Source organism: Emydura macquarii, unplaced genomic scaffold (assembly GCF_026122565.2).
Source record: "Emydura macquarii macquarii isolate MOO-44397 ecotype Brisbane River unplaced genomic scaffold, CSIRO-AGI_Emac_v2 contig_2422, whole genome shotgun sequence".
Lineage (NCBI taxonomy): Eukaryota > Metazoa > Chordata > Testudines > Chelidae > Emydura > Emydura macquarii.
The window spans coordinates 16,513,178-16,533,818 of NW_027132559.1; the positions used below are offsets into that span (position 1 = coordinate 16,513,178).

A 20,641-nucleotide genomic window follows, 5' to 3' on the forward strand; every position below is an offset into this window, starting at 1 on the left:
GCATTGACTCCAGCAAGGGTGCCAAATCTCCCTTCCCCTAATTTAGGATTAAGAAGGTTCTCATGTATAGTGTGCAAAGAATGTTATCAACAGACAAAAATATGCATTTTTAATTTATTCTCAGGCTCTGATAAAAGTGAATATAGAAAAGTCTCTGTTACACCAATGCAAAATGAAAGGATGTTGTCTTGGTAGCGTATTTTTAGCATATCTCTTTGGGCTGGTTCACACTTACTGCGCTTTGGCAGCAGTCAACGGGAGTTACGCAAACTACGCAGAGTAGTTTGCATAACTGACGTTGACTGCTCTGCTTCCCTTCTGCGCGCTGTTCTCACGGCTCAGCGCTACGCTACTTGAGGGGGTGGTCTTACTCAGTTGACTTCCTGATCAATTGAGCAGGTCTCACTGACCACTCAATCGATCAAGAAAGATGGATCTAGCGGCGGTGATTTTGCCGCCGTCAGTCTGAACATAGCCTTTGTAATCAAAACACTTATACAGTGAATTAAACTAAAATAATTTCTAATAGTTGCCATAGTACTCTGCTTTCAGTATTCTGAAGCTGCATCCCTTCCTGGTTTAGAGGAAAATAAAGTTGTGTTTAGGGTTTTGTGAAAGGTTTGCCTAGAATGCCAAACCCATCCAAAATAAGTTCCATTATTATCTCTGATAGGATATCCAGGTTCATGCATAGGTTTTTAACCCAGGCTGATGCTGTTAGATTATCAGTGTGAGTCTTGCATGCAGGGTGGCTGCAAAATTGAGCCATAATGGTTTATTTGATGTAGAGAAAGAGTAAGGTCTAAATAGAGACTATTTGTGAAATGTGGTCTGGATCTGGGAATACACATTATAGGATGACTCCTCCTATTTCTGATAGACCGTTAGATACTTTTTATTTCTTTCACTCTCACACATAATTTGCTCACACATAATTACTCATGCATAATTTGCATGATTAGGATATATGAATGCCATGCAAATACCTAATATCTAAATGGTGTGTGATGCCAAATAAAACCCAGTGGTGAGGGACACAAGTGTCTAAATCTGGACATGTTTTCACGACTGCTGGTTTTGAATATACTATGTTTCATTAGAATTTTAATGAAAACCTGTAAAAATGGTTCAAAGTTTTTGTGAAGAGTATACAGGCTTTTACAAAGCTGTAAAATCACCCACACTCTACAGATGATAATATATGAAAAAGCTTGAAGGTAATTAGCAAAGAGTTTGATGAGTTAATACTTAATGAGAGGAGACTTCAGATTCAATGTTAGTTTCTGATCTATATTTTTTCTCCAAACAGTACAAAGTACAGTGTTAAAGTTTTACTAAGAAAATTTATTTTTTTTGCATTAGCCTAATTTTGCTCTGTTTTATTTAGAAAAGGCTTTCATCAATCCCAGAGCACAAGAAAGTGCACTACTTAGTTCCCACAGATTATATTTAATCAGAGTTCTGATTAACCCAATAGTTCTTCAATTTAAAGATTGATTCAGGCTGCGGCTACACTGACGGCGGCAAAGTCGCCACCGTCAGATCGATTTCTCTGGATCGAGTGAGCGGTCAGTGAAGACCCGCTCAGTCAATCCAGAAATTGATGTACTAAAACCACCTTCATGAGTGGCGTAGTGCTGTGTCGACGGGAACATGGTTCCCATCGGTGCAGTGCAGTGAAGACGGCGCACAGAAGAGGAGCAGAGAAGTCGACGCAGTTACGCAAGTTTTTTGCGTAACTTGCATAACTCCTGTCGACTGCCACCAAATCTCGGAGGTAAGTGTAGACAGGTTCTCAGTCACTGCTGAAAAGAGGAAAAACAAACCATGGTGTTTTATAGCAGATTTGTGTAACTTTCTGACTGAATATTATTATCTTTAGGTCGGGGGTGGCCAGACTTATTTGATGGGTGGGTCCACAAAGTAACTGCACATAGAAGTCACCCATTAATTATCCTGCCATTTCCCATATGTATCAGAGCAAAGTACTAAGTATGTCTGCCTTGCCCTCACTCTTTCTTCCATCTTTATCTAATGTTTGTTTATCATTCTTTTGTCAGGAGAGCAAGAAGAGAAAACAGAAGTAGGGGATTGTAAAGGTTGGCTTTCATACTGCCGTATGTCATCACTTTGGAAGAGTTGTGTTCTAATGGGACAAAATTGTAGGGTTTGGAGTACCATGCAGGACCTGTCACATCATTTAAAAACAGTAAGAAAGCTTCAGTCTTAGGCTGGGTGAGGGCAGTCTAGGTTTAAGTCACTATTTAGACTTATGAACCCTGATTCATTGTAGGTTCTCATGAACTCCTTTTGTTCTCTTTGGTCAGATTTAGAGTGAATTTTGTGCTACTGCAATCTGCCCTTGTACGTCATTTGATGTAGTTTCTCAGTGATCTGTAGGGGAGATGCAATACAATACGATATTAGTCAAAATGTCAAGGATGTCAGATGATGATAGTGTTCTTCAAATCCAACTGTGCATTAAACCCTGCAACTAGAGAGCATTCTCTGTTCTGTTGGTGTGGAAGTACACTGGATCCTTGAGTCTCTGGGGCATACTAGTACAGTCAGTCTGCCTCTAAGAATAAGGAGTAAAAAAGTCCTGTTGACTTGTAGCAGGAGGTGATAGATAGACTAGGGTAGGAGTAAGATTATAGTGTCCCCTACATCTATACATATGCCAGAGACTAGCTTTAGAGCACGAAAGAGGGAGAATGCTTGCAAAAAACATGGTACAATAAGATGGTTGTTACAGACCCTTGCCCTTTTACATAGAAGGGTCTGCGGATGTGGAGACACACATGCCCCAAGCTGGACTGGCCTCTCATGATCCACAAAGGAGCAGAGTGAGCAATGTTGGAGGACTAGGAGGAAGTGAAGAGCCATCTCTGATCTGTAGGTCTTGGTGTCCCAAAGTCTGGATCTGCTGTTACTGAACCCAGAAAGACTACTACTACTGACAGGACTGGCTATATCTAGATGATTTATCCTCTGGGACAGTCGTTATGTAGGTTCTCTAAAAGAGTTAATATGAGTTGCCTGCCTAGTCTGTACCCACAGAACAAAAATGGCTAATAACTGACACTCAAGCTGTGAGAGAATGCCTGCATGACATTATATACAGCATCTCAGATGCACCAGCCTCGAAGTCTAAAGAGGGAAGGGGGGCGGCTGCCAGGTATTAGCTCTCCACTTCTTTGGAACTCAGTTTTTATAACTGTCTTACCGGGGCACTGGCTACGTATAGCCATTCAGCTTCAGAGCACCTTAAGCTCTCTTAAAAGCTGCTCTAGGGAGAGTGTTATAGTACAGTAGATGTAACATCGCAGTGTTAGTCACCCTGGGGCATGAAATTGGAACAGGGGCTGGTAAGTCACAGCTTGTTTAGGCAGCATGGCGTTTTCTACCTCTTTACTGTCAATGGTTCTTGATTTTTAATTTTTAAAAAACTTAAAATTTTGTTGTAAGAGAATGTGATTAAGGATATTATTTTTAATTTAAACACAACTCTGGGTCACATTTTTGTGCAACTTTATATACATCTGGTGGCAGCACCTGCTATGCTGTTGTATTATAGTGAAGCTGGTAGTTCAGCCTGTTATTAAAGTTGCCTGACACCTCATTCTAAGACCGTGTTTTCAATTGCTTATAACTTTCCCAAACTTCAACCACTAGGGCTGAAATTTTCCATGCTAGGTGTCTGCCTCAGGCTGAATTTCTTGGGAAGGTTTCAGTAAAAATCGTTAATTTGTTTGCAAGAATGAGATTAGGGAGAAATCCATTGTTTTGATCTTATTAAAAAAATTCTTAAGACCATTTGGTTCACCTCTAACATTTCCATGCTTTGGAGCAGGGACTTGAAATTTGACAGGCAGTCATCTTTGTGTCAGCAATTTCTCTTTTGCTGTTCCTATTTAAAAAAAACACACACAAATCTGACCAAGTTATAAGCATTTGAGACATCTCATTTCGCACATGCTCAGTAGAGACTTGCTGGAGTTTGCCAGTTTAATTCTCCATTGAGCATGATGCAACCCAGGGCTGCAGGGCTAAGCAGACTTTTTCTGCAGTTGCTGCTTATGACTGCTGTGGGCCACTCTGGTGCTGGGCAGAGGAACTGAGAGCAGGGAGACTCTCTCTTCTGTGCCTGATGGTGTCCAGGTAGTATGGAGGAGGAAATGATCTGACTCTAATACAGAGGGGATGAGCCAAATTGAGGGTGGTGGAGGGAATAGACTCGGAGAAGTAGTCTAAGGTTGGAAGGAGGGGGACTGGGTCTGGGATTTTGGTCGGGTGTCTGAGGAGAGAGTTGGTTGAGAAGACTGGAGCTGGGAAACAGATTGGATATGGAGCTGAGAGGTGACTGAGACTTGCCGGGCAAGCAGACTGGGACGTGGAGGCAGGAGGAGGGCAGGGCAGACTGGCACAAGGAGTCTGGGGAGAGAGACAGAATGGGAGTAGAGTATGGGAGGGATGGTACTGAGATTAGATGAGGAGACCAGGTGTGAGGACCTAGAAGTGAGGAGCTAGATGGGGGGCTCATATCTAGGAGTACCTGGAAAAGTAGATCGGAACTGAGATTAGGAGCCTGAGAGGTGGAGATTGGGACTGGCATGAAAAACCTAGTCCAGGGTGATGAGTAGCTGGATAGGGAAACAGACAGGACAGGACAGGACAGAAGGGATCAGTCTTGGAGTGGTGAACAGGGGTGGAAGGTCTGTGACCACTGGAGCACACTCCATAAACTGGAATGGAACCCAAAATTCCTGTGTGTCTCAGTTCCTCTGCTGTCAACAAATATCGGTGAAACACACTGACAGAAGGTGTTTCATAGTGTTAGTCCACATGGAGGATGACAACCTACTATTGCTCAAGTTGGCAGAGTGGCATCTAAAGATTCTAAGGTTCTGGCATATTCCATTGGATTAGGGCCCTGTGTAAAATTTATGACAGTGTAAATGGCAAAGTATTGAATTTCGTGGAGTTTGCAGGGAATGAATTGTACAAATAACATTAGTCAGTTTCAAGGACAGAATGAATTTTACAAGTAATGTTAGTCAAAATTAACTAAAGTCACTTGTAAAATTCAGTCCGTCCTTAAAATTGATTAACTAAAGTAATTTTTTGTATTGAAGACTCTGTTGTAGGCATTTTCCTTTTTAAAAAAAATATTTAAAAGATCATTGTTTGGGGCATTTTCAGGATTTCCAGAAAATCATGATTTACACAAGGCCCTACACATGAGAGATTCAGTTCGCTTTTTTTTTTTTTTTAATTTAGGAAAAATCTGCCTCAACTGAGACATGATCTGTGGATCTCGGATCTGTCTCATTAGCCATCTGCGGATTCACCAGTGGTAACTGGCTATCATTTTATGGAAGACAATCGTCCTTGAACTCTGAGGAATTGCTGACCAATCCCCATTTTACAGATGGGGAATTGGGACACACCGTGATTAAGGCCAAAATTATCAAAAATATCCACTAATCTTGGCCCTGGTTTTTTTTCCAACATATTTAGCGCTTTTGAAGGTGTTCAAAGCTTACTTCCAATCAACTTCATTTACAAATGTTCAGCATTTTTGTAAAACTGGTCTCAGATGTCTCAGGTTGTCCCAGAAAATAAGGAACATACACTTAGTGGCCACCTGTGAAAATTTTGACTTAAGTGACAAGCCCAACATAACATAGAAACTTTGGCAGAACCGGGTAGAATCCAGTCCTCCAGGATGTCAATGAACTTCCATAACCATGAGACTATCCTTTCTCTTCCTGCCTCATTCATTACACACCTTCCAATTTATATAAGAAGTGAGACAGCGATCCTCCAGACAACAGCCTTGTTCAGTATTCAACCCTGATTCATTCCCAGAGAACCATCCATATTGTGAACCAAATGAGGCAGGAGTCCTGTGGGAGGAATAGTAGTATATGATCATGTAATTAGACATAAATAAGGCTTTGGTTGTTAATTCCATTCTAAACCCTAATTTTTCATAATTTGATTGCATATTTTAAAGAATGCTATAATAACTCAGCACAAATATAACATTTGGAATCCAGTATCACAATTCAAATAAAATCTTGAAGAAAGGACTAACTAATCTATTACAACAAATGAAAAGTCTTCTATTAAAAAATATTACAATTTTTCTTAAATATTGAAACACAATGTTATGATAAAGAATTAAGTGTTTTGATGTACATTATACCCAGTGAGTGAGAGATTTCAAATTTAAAGCTGTTATTCTAGACTGTCTCTGTCCTTAGTTTGCTCCAGTGTTTCATGGTATGAACAATATATAATCTTTCAGAACATACTGTGCATGCTGCGGTACCTTGGCATAATGAGAGTTAATAACGAGACAGCTCCAGCCAGAAGTTTCAGCGTTAACTTAAATATTCCATATTTTTTATGGATTTAAACCAGACTGGTTATTCCTTACCATTTTAACATTTGTGACTGGATTTATAATGTTGCTATAAAATTTGCTTAGGGATTAAAGCTTTTAAACCAAGAGCAAATACTCTCATATATTTTACTGCAAATTCTGAATGTAAATGAATTTGACGCTTCCTAGTTACAGAAAAGCAAATGTGTATGTTCATTTTATTAAGCTTGTTTAAACCTATATTTTTCTTTACTAAAATTCAGGTTTTTATTTGTGTACTGTTAATAAATAATATATGAACTCTTTGGTGAAAGAGGGAGAAGGGTGGACAATAAAAAAGTGCGAAAACCAAAAATCTTAAACTGTTACCATAGATACCCAATTTTTAATGTTAGTATTGTAAAAGCTCTATTTCGCTGCTTGACATGATACTTTGTATCTGTTTCAAAGGTGGATAAGCTGTCATGTAAAAAACCTGTTTATTAATGTCTTCATACTATGAATTGAGATTAGGTATCATGAGAAAAATCCACTTATTAATGTCTCCATGCTATGGATAGACAGGATACAACTTTATGGCTCTAAAGGTCCTTATAATTTCATGCCACAGTGTTTGAGGATGTGTCAAAGTACACTAGTCTTTCAGAAAGAGAGCTGTTTTTTCCCCTCAGAGCCAAGTTTGAGTCTTCTGTACTTGGCTCTGGTTAACAAAAGTCTATTTTTTCTCCTCTTTCCCTCTACCCCCAAGATGCTAGCTTTTCTATAGCTCCATGAGCTACAACAGCTTCGGACTACTTCCAGCAGCCTCTGCACAGTTTCAGCTGACGCAGCCTATAAGCTGCAAACTGCAACAAAACTTTAGAATTCCCCAAAGCCTTAAATAAGACAGTGTATTCATATTCATTTAAAATGTGCATTGGAGGAGTGGGGAAGGAATGAGACAGTCTTATGGCACTGCACTACAAATGCCACCACATATACACATGCATTGCGTACTACCATGAGAAGTCCAAGCCAGTGGTTACTGGAAGTAATCACTATTCCTATTTGGGTTTGCAGAATTGGGCTCTTCTGCAGTATTCTGTGTCATTATGCTGTTATGTAATTTGTTTCTTAATACATTAATATTAATAAAGTGCTTTGAGATTTTATGTTGTTGCTGTTGCTATATTGTTGTCTTCAAATTCTCATTCATCTATAAAGAGAACGATTGACAGGAGTTAGATTTGAGTAAGGATTATGTCAATTCACACACTCAGAATTGATATTGATTTTCGATACTATATATCTGGCTTGGTTTCTTAATAGTTAGTCATCTTAAATTGGCCCTAAAAGAGAAACATGCATATTTTAAGTTGGATGCATAGCCAAAGTTATGAGTATTTCAATTCAGTAGACAATAAGAAACACCAATAAGTACACATTCTCTCCTTTTTTGTTAGTATTGGAGCATCCAGAAAGCAAAATAAAATGGACAGATAACTGACCATCAGAATTGCTTTACCTCTGAATTCAGTGAGTTCTGAACTAGCTTTCTGCCGCCATATCCTTGAGTCTCCTTCCCTCTCGTTGTTGTGGGCTGATGAAAAGAGTGTGACTTTTGAAAGAAAGCTCATTTTATTTGTAGTTAATAAAAGAAGATTGCTAGTCTGATAACAAGCATTAGAACGGTCTTTATCACCCAGAAAAACACAATTCAAGTCTGGGAGGGGAAGGAAGGAAATGATGAGAAGTTATTGGCAATTTCAAGTGCCAATTCTGTCATTATTCTGGGATTGAAATTATCCAATCCCCCTGATTTGAGTGCATTAAGATCTGTAAGGTTTTATTCCATGTCAGATGTGATCATCTCCATTTTTAGACAGTCATTTCCATCAGCCATCCTGCCTTCATGCCCAGTTGTTTTCCTTGGACCTAGCCCAGTTTTGAAACCAAATTAGGTATAGTCCTTTCACCAAGTGTAACATCTGCCTGATTGCTACTCTAATCAATATTTGTACTTTCTTTCACTTTGCTGTCTATACTTTTACCTTCTGGTGTTCCACTATCCTTACCATATCTTCATTTAGCAAATTTTCCTCCTCCTGTACATTGAAGCCAGACGTGGAGATCTCATGAGTCTCTCCCAAATTTTCCCCCTCGTCTCCTAGCTTAAAGCTCATCTTGTCAATTATCAATATGCCAAAGTAGTTTCACATCTGTAGTGTCCATCTACATTGCAGTGAAATACATCTCTCATCTCCGAGTTTGAAATGCCATTAGTTCACTTACAGTGAAAAGTTTCTATTTCCATAGTTACTAAGAGCTAATTTATGGACTGTTTCAAAACTAATTTTTCTTTCATCATTTTTTGTTCTAGATTTATGACTGATGCAGCTCGACGTGAGCAGGAATCCTTGAAGAAAAAGATTCAGCCTAAACTCTCTTTGACTTTGTCAAGCTCAGTGTCCCGTGGGAATGTATCTACTCCACCTCGCCACAGTAGTGGAAGCCTTACTCCTCCAGTCACCCCCCCAATCACTCCCTCCTCCTCATTTCGCAGTAGTACACCTACAGGTAAGGCGCTGCAGTTTTACTTAGCTCTTTTGGTTTTGCTGAGAAATATTTGCAATGGACCGTAGCTCTACCCATTGTTGCAGTATTACCAACCCCAAGCTTTCCGAAATCACGAAATCCCAAAAATCATGAGATGGGTTTAAAAATCATGAGGCATGAAAACAAAACAAACCCTCCCATCTCCTCCCCCCCCACACACACAATTTTGGGGTTCTTTTTAATTGTTTTCTGATTCTGAACTTTGGGGAAGTGCTTTGGTCACATTTTCAAGCTTTTTCTCCACAAGTATGAGGGCTAAAAGCTCTTTTAAAATAAAAGCTGAGATTCTCTTATATGCAAAGGAAGTGTGCTTTATGAAAAACACCAAATGTGGTGAGACTCATGAAAAAATTGCAAGTGCTGGCAAAACCTGTAGCACTTGAGACTCTTTTAAGATCTTAACGAAAGTGTAATGTAATCTCATCTGTTGACTGTATTCACAGTGAACTTAACCTTGAGTGAATTATGCCAGCTTCTGCGAGTGTAACACAGAGCCCCTTGTGGCAGAAAGTCCTTGCAGAAGGGGATGTGGCAACATAAAGCATTTGCAACCCCCATCCAACTCTGGGGCTTGCAGCTAACCAGCAGAGCCCCTGAATGTTGAGAGCACTAACTGGAGCACTAACTGAACACTTAGAGATGGGCCAACATCTGCCCTTTTCCATGTTTGACTCTCCCTAGGATTATGTGGGCCAATTCATAAGGGGAGAATCAAGCTAGAGGTCAAATCCAAGATGCCATTGTTAAGGAGGAGCAGACTGTGACTGTTTGAGTTTAGGATTATACCCAAATATTTGTTCTGGATGGTTGAGGCATACAACTCGAAACTGAATATTGAGTACAGTCAATCTTACCTACCTATCAAGGTACTTTATTTATAATCACCCATCACCATGATATCTGGATCATAACAAAATATAAAGCAAAACTTAATCCTCAGGCCACTTTTTCACTTTTGTCTCTTCATGCTACTAGGTGTGTGGAATTTTAGTTTTTGGGGAGGGTGGAGGTGTAAAAATGTGTCCTGATATATGTGAATCTAACGGGTAACAGATGCAAGGATTTCTTGCATCTGGAGCAGTAAGGCTGTCCCAATTACTTTTGAATCTGGAGGGGGGAAAAAATTAAGCAGTAAAACCAAGAAGAAACCAAGCATGATACTGGAGATGAATTTTCTTCTGGATTTTCTGCCTCCTTTTTGCTGATCCTCACTTCAAAAGCAAAACCCAAATGGCCATTCCAGCAATAAAATTCATTATAGTAAATTCTTTCCTGTGCTGTGGACAGATATTATATTGCATTGATTGAAAGTTAATGGGTAGACATGCTGGGCCAGACCCTAACCAAGTGTAAATCAATAAGACTGGATGTCACAGTATGCACACTCTCTGGGATACAGCCTTGGAGCTGTGGAACTGCTGGGTACCCTTATCAACTATTTAACTTGAGATGGGCTCCCCACCATAGTGTTGCTCATGATGATACACAGTCACTCTCTCCAGACCCTATCATTACCCAACATGACAGCAGGTGGCGCCACACACCCAACTGAGTTACCAAGAATGCTTTCCCTGAGCAAACATGGATGCAAACCCTAGCCAGTTCGCCCCCAGCTCTTCTATCCGTACCACACAGGAACACACCCTCAGCTAATACTGTCTTTTGCTGGATAAAGATTTGTTCAGCACAAGCTCATTAATAAGTCCATGTCCCCCTCGGTGTGGGGAAGGCATGCACCAGTTTTTGTTAATCTGAGTAAAGATTACTTAAACATTTCACTCAAAAACACACTGATTAAGATAAAATATTAAAGAAGTTTATTAACTTCAGAAATATAAATTTTCAGTTATTATAAATTGTAGGCTTAAAAGATCAGAAGAAATTACCAAAGAAATAAAAATAGGACCACAATCTAAATTCGAACAGGATTTTAATCTAGAAATGTCTCACCCTGAGAGACCGTACCAGCAGGCGTGCAGCTCTTCAATTCACAGGCTACGTTTGCCTTGCAGCTTGGGTTCCCCACCTCCCCCATTCAGACGTTTCTTCAGGTATTGAGCTGTGGGGGAATGAAGACAAGTGGTAATGTCATTCCCCTTCTTTTATAGTCTGTTCCAGCTTTCTGAAATGATCAATGCTTGTGACCTAGAGGGTCGTCCTTATTGGTCAGTCAGTACTCCATTGTGTATGTGCTCCTCTCTGTGAAGCTCCACTGCAAACAATCCCTGTTAGTGGAATCTATCCTTGAATGTGTGAAAGAAAACCATCAGCACAGTCTGGCCACTCCATTGTTGTGCCTGAAAGGCTGTTACATCTTACAGCATGTTCTAATAGCATTTTCGGCAATATTTTATAACTTTACATACTATGGTAACCCATACAATCCAACAAGATATTAATGTTTAGCAGATCAAGGCATAAAATAATACCACACAAGGCATACCTTGTACAGAATATATCATAATTATACAACCGGTGAATATGGGTTTTTTGGGGTGTTGTTCTCAGACACAGAGTGTTGGGGAGGGTAGGCTGATTTATACCAGCTGGGAATTTGGCCCACTGTTTCTGGATATGCTTCAGAAGAAGTACACTTCAGTATCTTATTATGTGCATCTTGCCCAACAGTCCAGATACAGAAAGATGTAGTGGGAACTATTGGAATCTGTCACAAATATTCTAACATGGTAGTTCCCAACCTTTTTGGCTCAAGTGCCACAAATATCATTTTTACAACCCTGAAGGGCCACCAGTCACCACCAACAGCTTCCCACCCCTGCAGCCAGATGGAAGGAGCGACCTGTAGCCCCGTGTGCTCTGCCTGGGTCCTCAGGCAATGGCTTCCTTCTGCAGCCAGAGGGGTGGGAGATCAGTACTTCCCTCCCTCTGGCTCCAGCAGGGACCCCAGCACCTCGGGACCCAGGCAGAGCACTTTGCTGTGTTCCCTGTTACAGCCAGGGGGAGACGAGCACTGATCTCCCACCCCCTTGGCTGCAGCCAGGATCCTGCACCGATCTTGTAGCTGCTCGTCGACACACTCTGCCTGGGTCCTTAGGCAGCGGCTCCCTTCTGCAGCCAGTGGGAGGAGGGTGGCAGGCCACTTTGAAAGATCTCAGGGGCCAAAAGTGGCCCGTGGGCCATGGGTTGGGAACCACTGAAACAGAAAAGGAATATATTTTATCCCATTTTACAAAATATAGACCCAACACAGTCATCTTACTGGAAAAAAAACAACATGAACACCCTTTGCTTGATATATTGCTATGTAATGTGTTTTCCATACGTTATTTCATGTTTTGGTATTAATGATTAAATGGAAAAATTGTAAATGTGCAAGACATTTATGTTTGGAGAGCTGTGAAATGAATTAATTAGTAAATGTCCTCATATATGCAAAATTTAAACACGTACAGTGCAGCTAAAATGTGTTTTGTTATATGAGAATATTAACATTTCAGAATTTAGAGTTTATTAATAATTATTTTGTAAAGAGTGTTTGGAAGAAATTGAATCATTTCCTTTGCTGCAGATGTTGAGGAATCATTCTGACAACTTGCATTTTTTTTAGCAATCCCCACTGAAAAGACTAATTTATGATGTAGTCAGGATGTGTAATTTTGTGTGTCTTTGCATTGGTTAGCTATCTACTGTTTCAATCATATTCCATAATATGTTAAAAATTAACAAGGAAGCTAGTTTTTGTCTACCAAAATACTTTCCTGTTTTGATTGTGTATATCTTTCAAACATTTAGATTATTTAGAATGTTGTTTTATCTGTAGTTGAGGGATCAGCGTGTTTTGGCTAACTAGCTTGGTTTCTGGGAGTCCTGTTTGCCAGGTTATAAATAATACCAGGTTCCACATTCTGAATTCTCTGTTCCAAGTTCCACATTCAAACTACATTCCAAAGTCAGAATTTGTAATAGCCTGGTAGCAAAATTCATATATAAAACAGATATTCTTTCTTAATGAACTTTACTTTATTAACTCTCAGCTAAGTTACATTCCAGCAGCCTCACTCCAGAATTTCCAATTTTATCATCTTTTAAAACTTTTCTGGACAGGAAATAAGTCTTGAGGTGTTTCGATTTCTATGAAACTATTTGTTCTGGGCCATGGGTTTTGGTTATAAAATTAAATATATTTGGGGGTGATTGGGGAAAGTTGCTCAGGAGAGATAGTTAATATCAGCTTCAAGGACACTCAGCAGCTTTCTCCCCACCTCCCGCTGCCTTCTGTAATTAGCAAGATAATGGATGACTGCTCAATCAATATTCTCTCTTCAGAGAGCACTATCATGGAGGGCTGCTGCCTCCCTTTACTTCCATGTTAAGGTCTTCTGACTGGGCAAGGAACCTACCAGACCTTGCTTCTCCACTGGGGGGACAGCAGGAAAGAAAATTTTGATTTTCATACTGCAGCCAGCTCTGTAGGAAGACATGGCCAGGTAGAATCCCATAATGCCTAGAAGGGTGGGTAGTTAGGGAACCTTCAGGTGTTCCTTAGCAATTACATTGCAGTGACTATTTGCAAGCTCCGTAGCTATTGCTTACAGTGTGGGGCAATGTTTAAACATGACCTGGTGTCACTGTATAACAGATTTTGGGAGAAGTGAAGAACAACTTCCATTATTTATTGGTTTAGGTTTGCAAAACAACCAGGTGCCCAATTCACACTGTGGGGCCCTCACATACTGTAACCTTCGCAGTAAATATCTTAATATAAATTTGTTCCAGCAGACAAAAGAACATAACTAAAAAACCCCCCTCTGCTGCAGACGTAATAATAAAATCCCTCTTACTGGTAAACTGCCCAGATGTGTGGAAATAAGAATGAGTTTTACAGCATGCCCAGTAGATTAAGAAACCTGAGGTCTGGCAGACCATGGTGGGCAGCAAATTCCAGGATCAAAGACTCCCTCCCTTAGATACCCTGTTGGTTGCTTCCACTCTGGAGCTCCAGCTGAAACATCAGTGTTCATCCTGGTTGTGGCAAAATGGCACAGGGAAGATGGAGTCCCTCAGGTAATTGGTTCTGAAGCCATTTAGAGCTTTACAGGAAAAGATCAACATCTTGAATTCAGAAACAACATCAGAAACTTACAGGCACCCAGTGCAAAGTCTGGCATAATGGTGTGTAATATACAGGGTTTTGCACTGGGAGAACTTCGGTTTCTGAGTGACTTCAAGGTGCAGCCCCACGCAGAGCAAGTTGGAGCAGTCTAATCTCAAGATAACAGGGCAAGGATAACTGTAATAGGATCTGTTTCAGGAAGGAAAGATCACACTTCCACAGTCACTATCTGGGCAACCAGGAGCAGCCAAGGATCTACTAAAACCAAGTAAGCTGTGCATGCTCCCTCAGGTAGGAATGCCTATATGAATTCTGCCAACTCTTCTGGATTCAAGATGTCTCCCCCTATGGGTGCTTCACTGTAGAAGTATCTGCACCCCTGCGCTGCTGATCAAAGAACTTTGGTTGCAGTCCATCCCGCCCATACATGCGCTGCTCCCTGCCTGCCACAAGGCCAGCCGGTGTGTGCGGTCATTCCCTCCTCAGTTCCTTCTCAACTGCCCCTGGCTAGAGGCAGAGCTTAGGGCTGTTCATTCGGGGATCGTTAACTCCCTTTTGTTTTGTTAATTTTACCTTTCCTTGAAGCTTTTTCCTTTGTTACCTGCTTTGTTTTTTGTTAGCCGTGCCAAAAAAAAGAAAGAAAGGGTTTGCCTGCATCCAACCCTGGTTGGGGGAAACCCCCTGGACAAGGGTATGCCTGGCTCCCCAGGCTTCAAAAAGTGCTTCAGTTGCAAGGAATCTATTCCAGTTACTGATGGGCACTCGCAGTGCGTTTGCTGCCTGAGAGAAAAGCGCAATCCACAAAGGTGTGGTTGGTGCCAGCAACTAAAACCTGGGTCCAGGAAAGACAGAGAGCTAAGGCTCAAACTCCTTCTCATGGAGTTGACCTTTCAGCCCGTGGAGTCATGGCAGGAACTCTTACCACAACCTTCTACTTCGAAGGCAGGTGATCCCAAAGAGACAAGCCACTCGCTTAAGGCTGCTAAGAAAAGGTCTGTGAGTCCCCACAGCAAGGCGCGATGAAGCCGGAAACGATATCCAGCTCCATCGGTATCCAAGACACACATGATACCAAGCTGACAGAGCAAGTCGATCTGCCCAAAGAACTACTAGTACCACGGACGCCTGAAAGGCATAGAAGATCTGCTCCGGGGAAGGCTACATCAGCATGGACTTTGCACTGACATCGACCCAGTCCAGGTCCGCAACTCTGACTCCATCTATGCAAGCCTTTTATCTGCACTGCCGAATTTTTGATGTACGATGAATCTCTCTGTGTCTGACACACCCGACTTGTCCTATGCAGTACTGGGGCCCCAGCACTGAGTTCTCGCAGAGCATTGGACTTGCCGACATCTCCCTGCTGCACACCGCATTTCTCATCATTAGAGTTGGAAAGTGAGCGAGAGGACTTGGGTTCCCACCGCTCTTCTTACCTGCCATATGGGCCCTAATCTCACTATGGGAACCAGGCGTATCATCCACCTGACCCTCAGCTTCCATGGTTTGGTCAACTGTGGTACCAGCCCCCTACCCTCAATTGCCAAACTGAGACCCTTGGCAGGCTCAGAGGTAGCAAGCCTCCCAGCCTTTAGCATGGCACACCAACAGGCAAAGTAGCATCCTCCTTCAGCTGTGGCTTCGGAGGCTTCGAAACTGTTGTGCAAAATTAAGCACTCGGGACTTTTTCAAGGGGAAAAGGCAGTATGCCGCATTTATTGACAGAAACTAAAGTAATAACTAACTTAAACCTACACATATACACACACACACACACACACATTCACGCGCCCAAACATACCAGAAAGCGTTCTATAGTTATATATAGCTACCAGTCCTGATTGTGGCTTGAGATCGTAGCTAGGGTTCGTTGCTGGAGTTCATGGCTCGTGGCAGCTACCTGGCCAGGGAAGCTGGGCACGAGGAGAGCAGGGTCCTTGTCGGGCGCGCACCGACGCTCTTCTTTAGATGATATGTAGAACGCTGTTTTTCCCCCCAAAGCCTTGAAATCTCACCCAGTCTTTTATAGGTTTTTCAGTTCTGCTGTGTCACGTCGCTTCTCTGTGACCCTTGATTGCTGGTACAATAGCAGACGTGACTTTCAGCTTGTTCTTTGATGTCTTTGATTAAGTTTGATTAAGTTTTTCTGGGGTGGATCCTTCTTTGCTTTTTGAGGCTATGTTCACACTCTTCAGCCTAGGATGGACTTCACACTTCATCAGGACAACTTCATCAAGACAAGCTGGCAGTTTGGGTCTGACTCACACACACATACACCCTCCATTCATACCTTGTTCAGATAACTATCTTATTCATCTAAAGGTTTAGAAAGGGTTTGACACAAGATGGAGTACATAGAGTCAAAATGGGGTTTTACATTCACAATATGGAGTATGACTGAGAGAAATTCAAATGTTACATGATATCAATAATAACCATATAGAGGTTGACACAAATAAGGGTATGAATTAAAAGATATGAATTAATCTACAGGGTCACAATTACAATTAAAAGCTATGAATTAAGCTACAGGGTTACAATTACAATTTTATTCCTACAAAACGCCCTGAACAGCCAGGGGAGGAAGTTAGGGCAGAGGCAGAGGAGGAAGATATTCCTCTAGCTCATTTCTCATCATCCTCACCAGACGAGGTGGTGATGCCTCCCTCTGCCATCCATGGCTGATGATTTTAAATCATTCCAGGACACTAGCTCAGAGTGTGGCAGAAGCCCTGCAGATAGAGTTGCAGGAAGTCACTGAGGCTCACCACAAATTTAGGGAGCTTTTTGCAGTCTTTCACCTCTGCCAGAATGGCCCTCCTTGTTAATGAGGCACTCCTGGACCCTGCCAAAGTCATATGGCAGACCTCCACGTCTGTCCTGCCATTTCATCCCATTTGGGAATTGTCCCAATTCCATCATTATGGATGGGTTAATTCTAGGGGCCACCTGCACCAATCTAAATCCACCCTGTATGACTGAGATGGGAAATGTCTTGATATGTTTGGCAGAAAGGCATATTCATCAGCCACCCTCCAGTTCTGCGTAGCAAATTACCAGGCTTTGCTGACAAAATATGAACTTCTGTCCCGTTATTGAACAGCTCCTGGACTTCCTTAAAAACCAATTAAAGGCCCTAATCAACAAGGGCCAGCTGGTGGCATTAGACATGGCCGATGCGGCAGCACATTCAATTGCCACAGTTAGCAGACGGGCTTCGTGGCTGCATTCATCTGGCTTCTCTAAACAGGTCCCAACCACGGTGGAGGACCTTCCTTCTGAAGGGATGAAGTTATTCGCCAAGAAGACTGATGCATCTCCACATGTTGAAGGATTCACAGGTGACTCCAATCCTTAGGGATATACATGCCAGCCTACAAGAGAAAGTACAGCCCTCAGCCACTGTTTAAACTCTGGTCATCACAATCACAGTATTCATCACAAAGAGCTTATGACCCACAGAATAAGAAACCAAGGTTCCCTAGGTGAAAGCAAGCAGGATCCCAACCAACTGCATCTCAGCCCTCCACCAGTCAGTTCTGACGGGCTGGTCGAAGTGCCGGTAGAGCACTCTCCTTGCAACCTCATACTGGAAGACCTAGCCTGTCCTTTAAGAAACCACCTTACCCCATTCCTCAGCACCTTGGAATGGATAACCTCTGATAAGTGGGTACTGGAAATTATCCAGAATGGGTATGCCATCCATTTCTCCTCCCTTTCCTTTTTCAGGGCCCCTTCTCATGAGAGTCCACTACATCAAGAGATAAACCATTTCCTCAGCAAAGGAGCTATAGAACCAGTGCCTGTACATCTCAGAGGCAAAGGCTTCTACTCTCTCTACTTACTGATACCAAAGAAAAAGGGAGGTTGGAGACCTATATTGGACCTCAGAGTGCTCAACAGATACGTCAAAGTGCAGAAATTCAAGATGGTCACCCTATCAACAATCATTCCAGCATTAGAGGAAGGAGATTGGTTCTCCGCCCTCAACCTTCAAGGTGCATACTTTCACATTTCCATCATACCAAGTCACAGGCATCACCTCGGATTCATGCTGGGCCAGAAACACTACTAGTACAGGGTACTCCATTTTGACCTCTCGTCAGCCCCCAGGATATTCTGTAAGGTCCTTTCTATAGTGGCGGCCCACTTACACTGTCAAGGCATCATGATTTATCTTTACCTGGACAATTGTCTTCTCAGGGCACGGTCCTTGGCAGAGGCCCAACAAGTCACTTAGGCCACATGGGACCTGTTTCTGAATTTGGACCTACAGATCAACAAACAAAAATCGACCTTAACACCAGTACAGAGGCTAGAATTCATAGGAGCAGATCTCGACTGCACTCAGGCGAAAGCACTCCTACCACATCACAGATTTCTCAGTCTCTCCTCATTGATAGAGACAGTACAATCCAGCCTACAAATTTCAGCCAGACATTGGCTCCAGCTTCTGGGGCACATCCGTTATTGCTCATGCCAGATTATTCATGAGATGCCTCCAAGCATGGTTCAGTTCAGTTTACAGGCCAAACAGAGACAATATAAACAAACTTTTATTGATGCCCACTAGGGTCAAGCAATCCTTGGACCCAGCAAACATCCGTTTGGGAAACCCATTTGCTCAGTCTTCTCCATCTCCACTCCTGACCACTGATGCATCCCTCAGAGGATGGGGTGGGCGTCTCAATGGTCGCACAGCACTGGACAGATCATCCTCAACAGAGACATGCCTTCACATCAACATGCTCAAGCTCAGAGCAGTCAGAAACACATGCGCTCACTTCCTCCCACTGATCAAAGACACACACACACAAGGGTCCTGACAGACAACATGGCCTGCATGTATTACATAAACCGACAGAGAGATACCGGTTTTCATTCCTTATTCGTAGAAGCATTAAAACTATGGAATTGGTACATCTCCCACAACAGCCTCATATCAGCAGCCTACCTCCAGGGAATACACAACACAATGGCCAACAGTCTCAGCCGCAAAATCCCACATGACCACCAATGGGAGACAGAGTTGGTGATACTACACAGCCTGTTACGACAGTAAGGGGCACTCCCGTAACAGACCTGTTCACTATTTACCAGAACAAGAAATGTCCACAGTAGTGCTCCAGAGCAGGCATCGTACGACGCTTTCCTACTTCCTTGGGGCAAAGTCCTTCTTTACACCTTTTCCCCATTCCCTTTGTTACTGAAGGTCCTGTTGAATATAAGAAGAGAGAAAGCAGACATCATATTGATTGCTCCCATCTGGCCCTGAGAGACATGGTTATCTGTCACAGTTGGCATTATGTCATAGAATCATAGAAGATTAGGGTTGGAAGGGACCTCAGGAGGTCATCTAGTCCAACCGCTTGCTCACCAATGACTCTCTTGATCATTCCTTATCTCCTGTCGCAGAACGATAGATGCACACTCCATATCTCATGCTAGTAATGGTTTTCCATGCACAGTCTTTTCCTCCCCTAAACCCACAGCTATTACAAATGAGGTTATTCATGACAGAAGCATAAATACTCAGCCCAGAGATGTGTACATGTGGCCAGTTATCAGGTAATGGGGTATACATATTTATGTGCAGACTATACATGTTAACCCCTTGAAATGCCCTTCTTGTGGGTTCAGTGGGAACTAGAACTATAGCAGCTAATTTACTGCGCCTAACCCTCATTCCTTAAGGTTGATTGGACTGTGCACTCTTCCCATATTTAGCCCTTTGACCACTGCCATATAATTAATGTGTCTCTTCCTGAGAACCTAGCCCTTTTTAACTGTTTAATATTTGCACACAGTTCAAGCATTTAAATGTTTGAGTGTTTGTATATGTTCTGTTATTTACACTACTTGCTTTAATAGTAGTTCCATAATGAGGACAACAGATTTTATATAAATATACCTCTACTTGTTAGATTTCTCTGGCATGAATTATCAGAAGATTTCTGTTTCTATTAATAATTGAGAATCCGTGGAACTGTAATGAATACAGCTTAGTAACAACAAGGTGTGGTCTGTCTCAGAAAGAATTTATGCTGCATATACATTGAAAATCTACTTAAATGGAATAAAAAGTGCCCATTTATTAGACCACTAAAACCTAAGTTACATTAAGGTTAAAGATCTGATTCAAACCCAGAAAATAATAAAGTTGGAGTCACTGATAAAAATGAGGCTTTGACATTGCATTTTTAACATAAGATGTTAATACTTTAAAATTGTTTTTAAGTATTTCTGTGTGGTTTAAGTATGAAGTTTCCATTCTTGATTTCTTTGCCTTCGCGTTAAATCAAATCATTTATGTCCCTATGAAAATTATGATAGGTCTTCATAATAACAATCTTTTCCAAATTTTCAACAATAGTAATATACTGATAACTCATTTTTAAAATGAAAGAACATGGTCCTACCCCCGCCCCCTCCCCAATAACAAAAATGATTAATTTCTATTATGGAGAATATATCTCAGACGTTTCTTTAGTTGTTGTTGTTGTTTTTTTTTGTTTGTTTGTTTTGTTTTGTTTTGTTTTTGTTTTAGATAAAATAAAGCTACTTTTGAGTTGCAGGGATGC

The 20,641-nt window shown here is 41.7% G+C and overlaps 1 protein-coding gene across 1 annotated transcript in view; it reads left to right on the forward strand.

The window, feature by feature from the left end:
• JAZF1 (JAZF zinc finger 1) overlaps nt 1-20,641 on the forward strand; it is a 285,031-nt gene that overhangs the window by 224,484 nt on the left and 39,906 nt on the right. Inside the window, exon 3 of the mRNA XM_067562014.1 lies at nt 8,751-8,947. Within this exon, the coding sequence (XP_067418115.1) occupies nt 8,751-8,947 (197 nt within the window). The remainder of the gene's footprint in view (nt 1-8,750; nt 8,948-20,641) is intronic.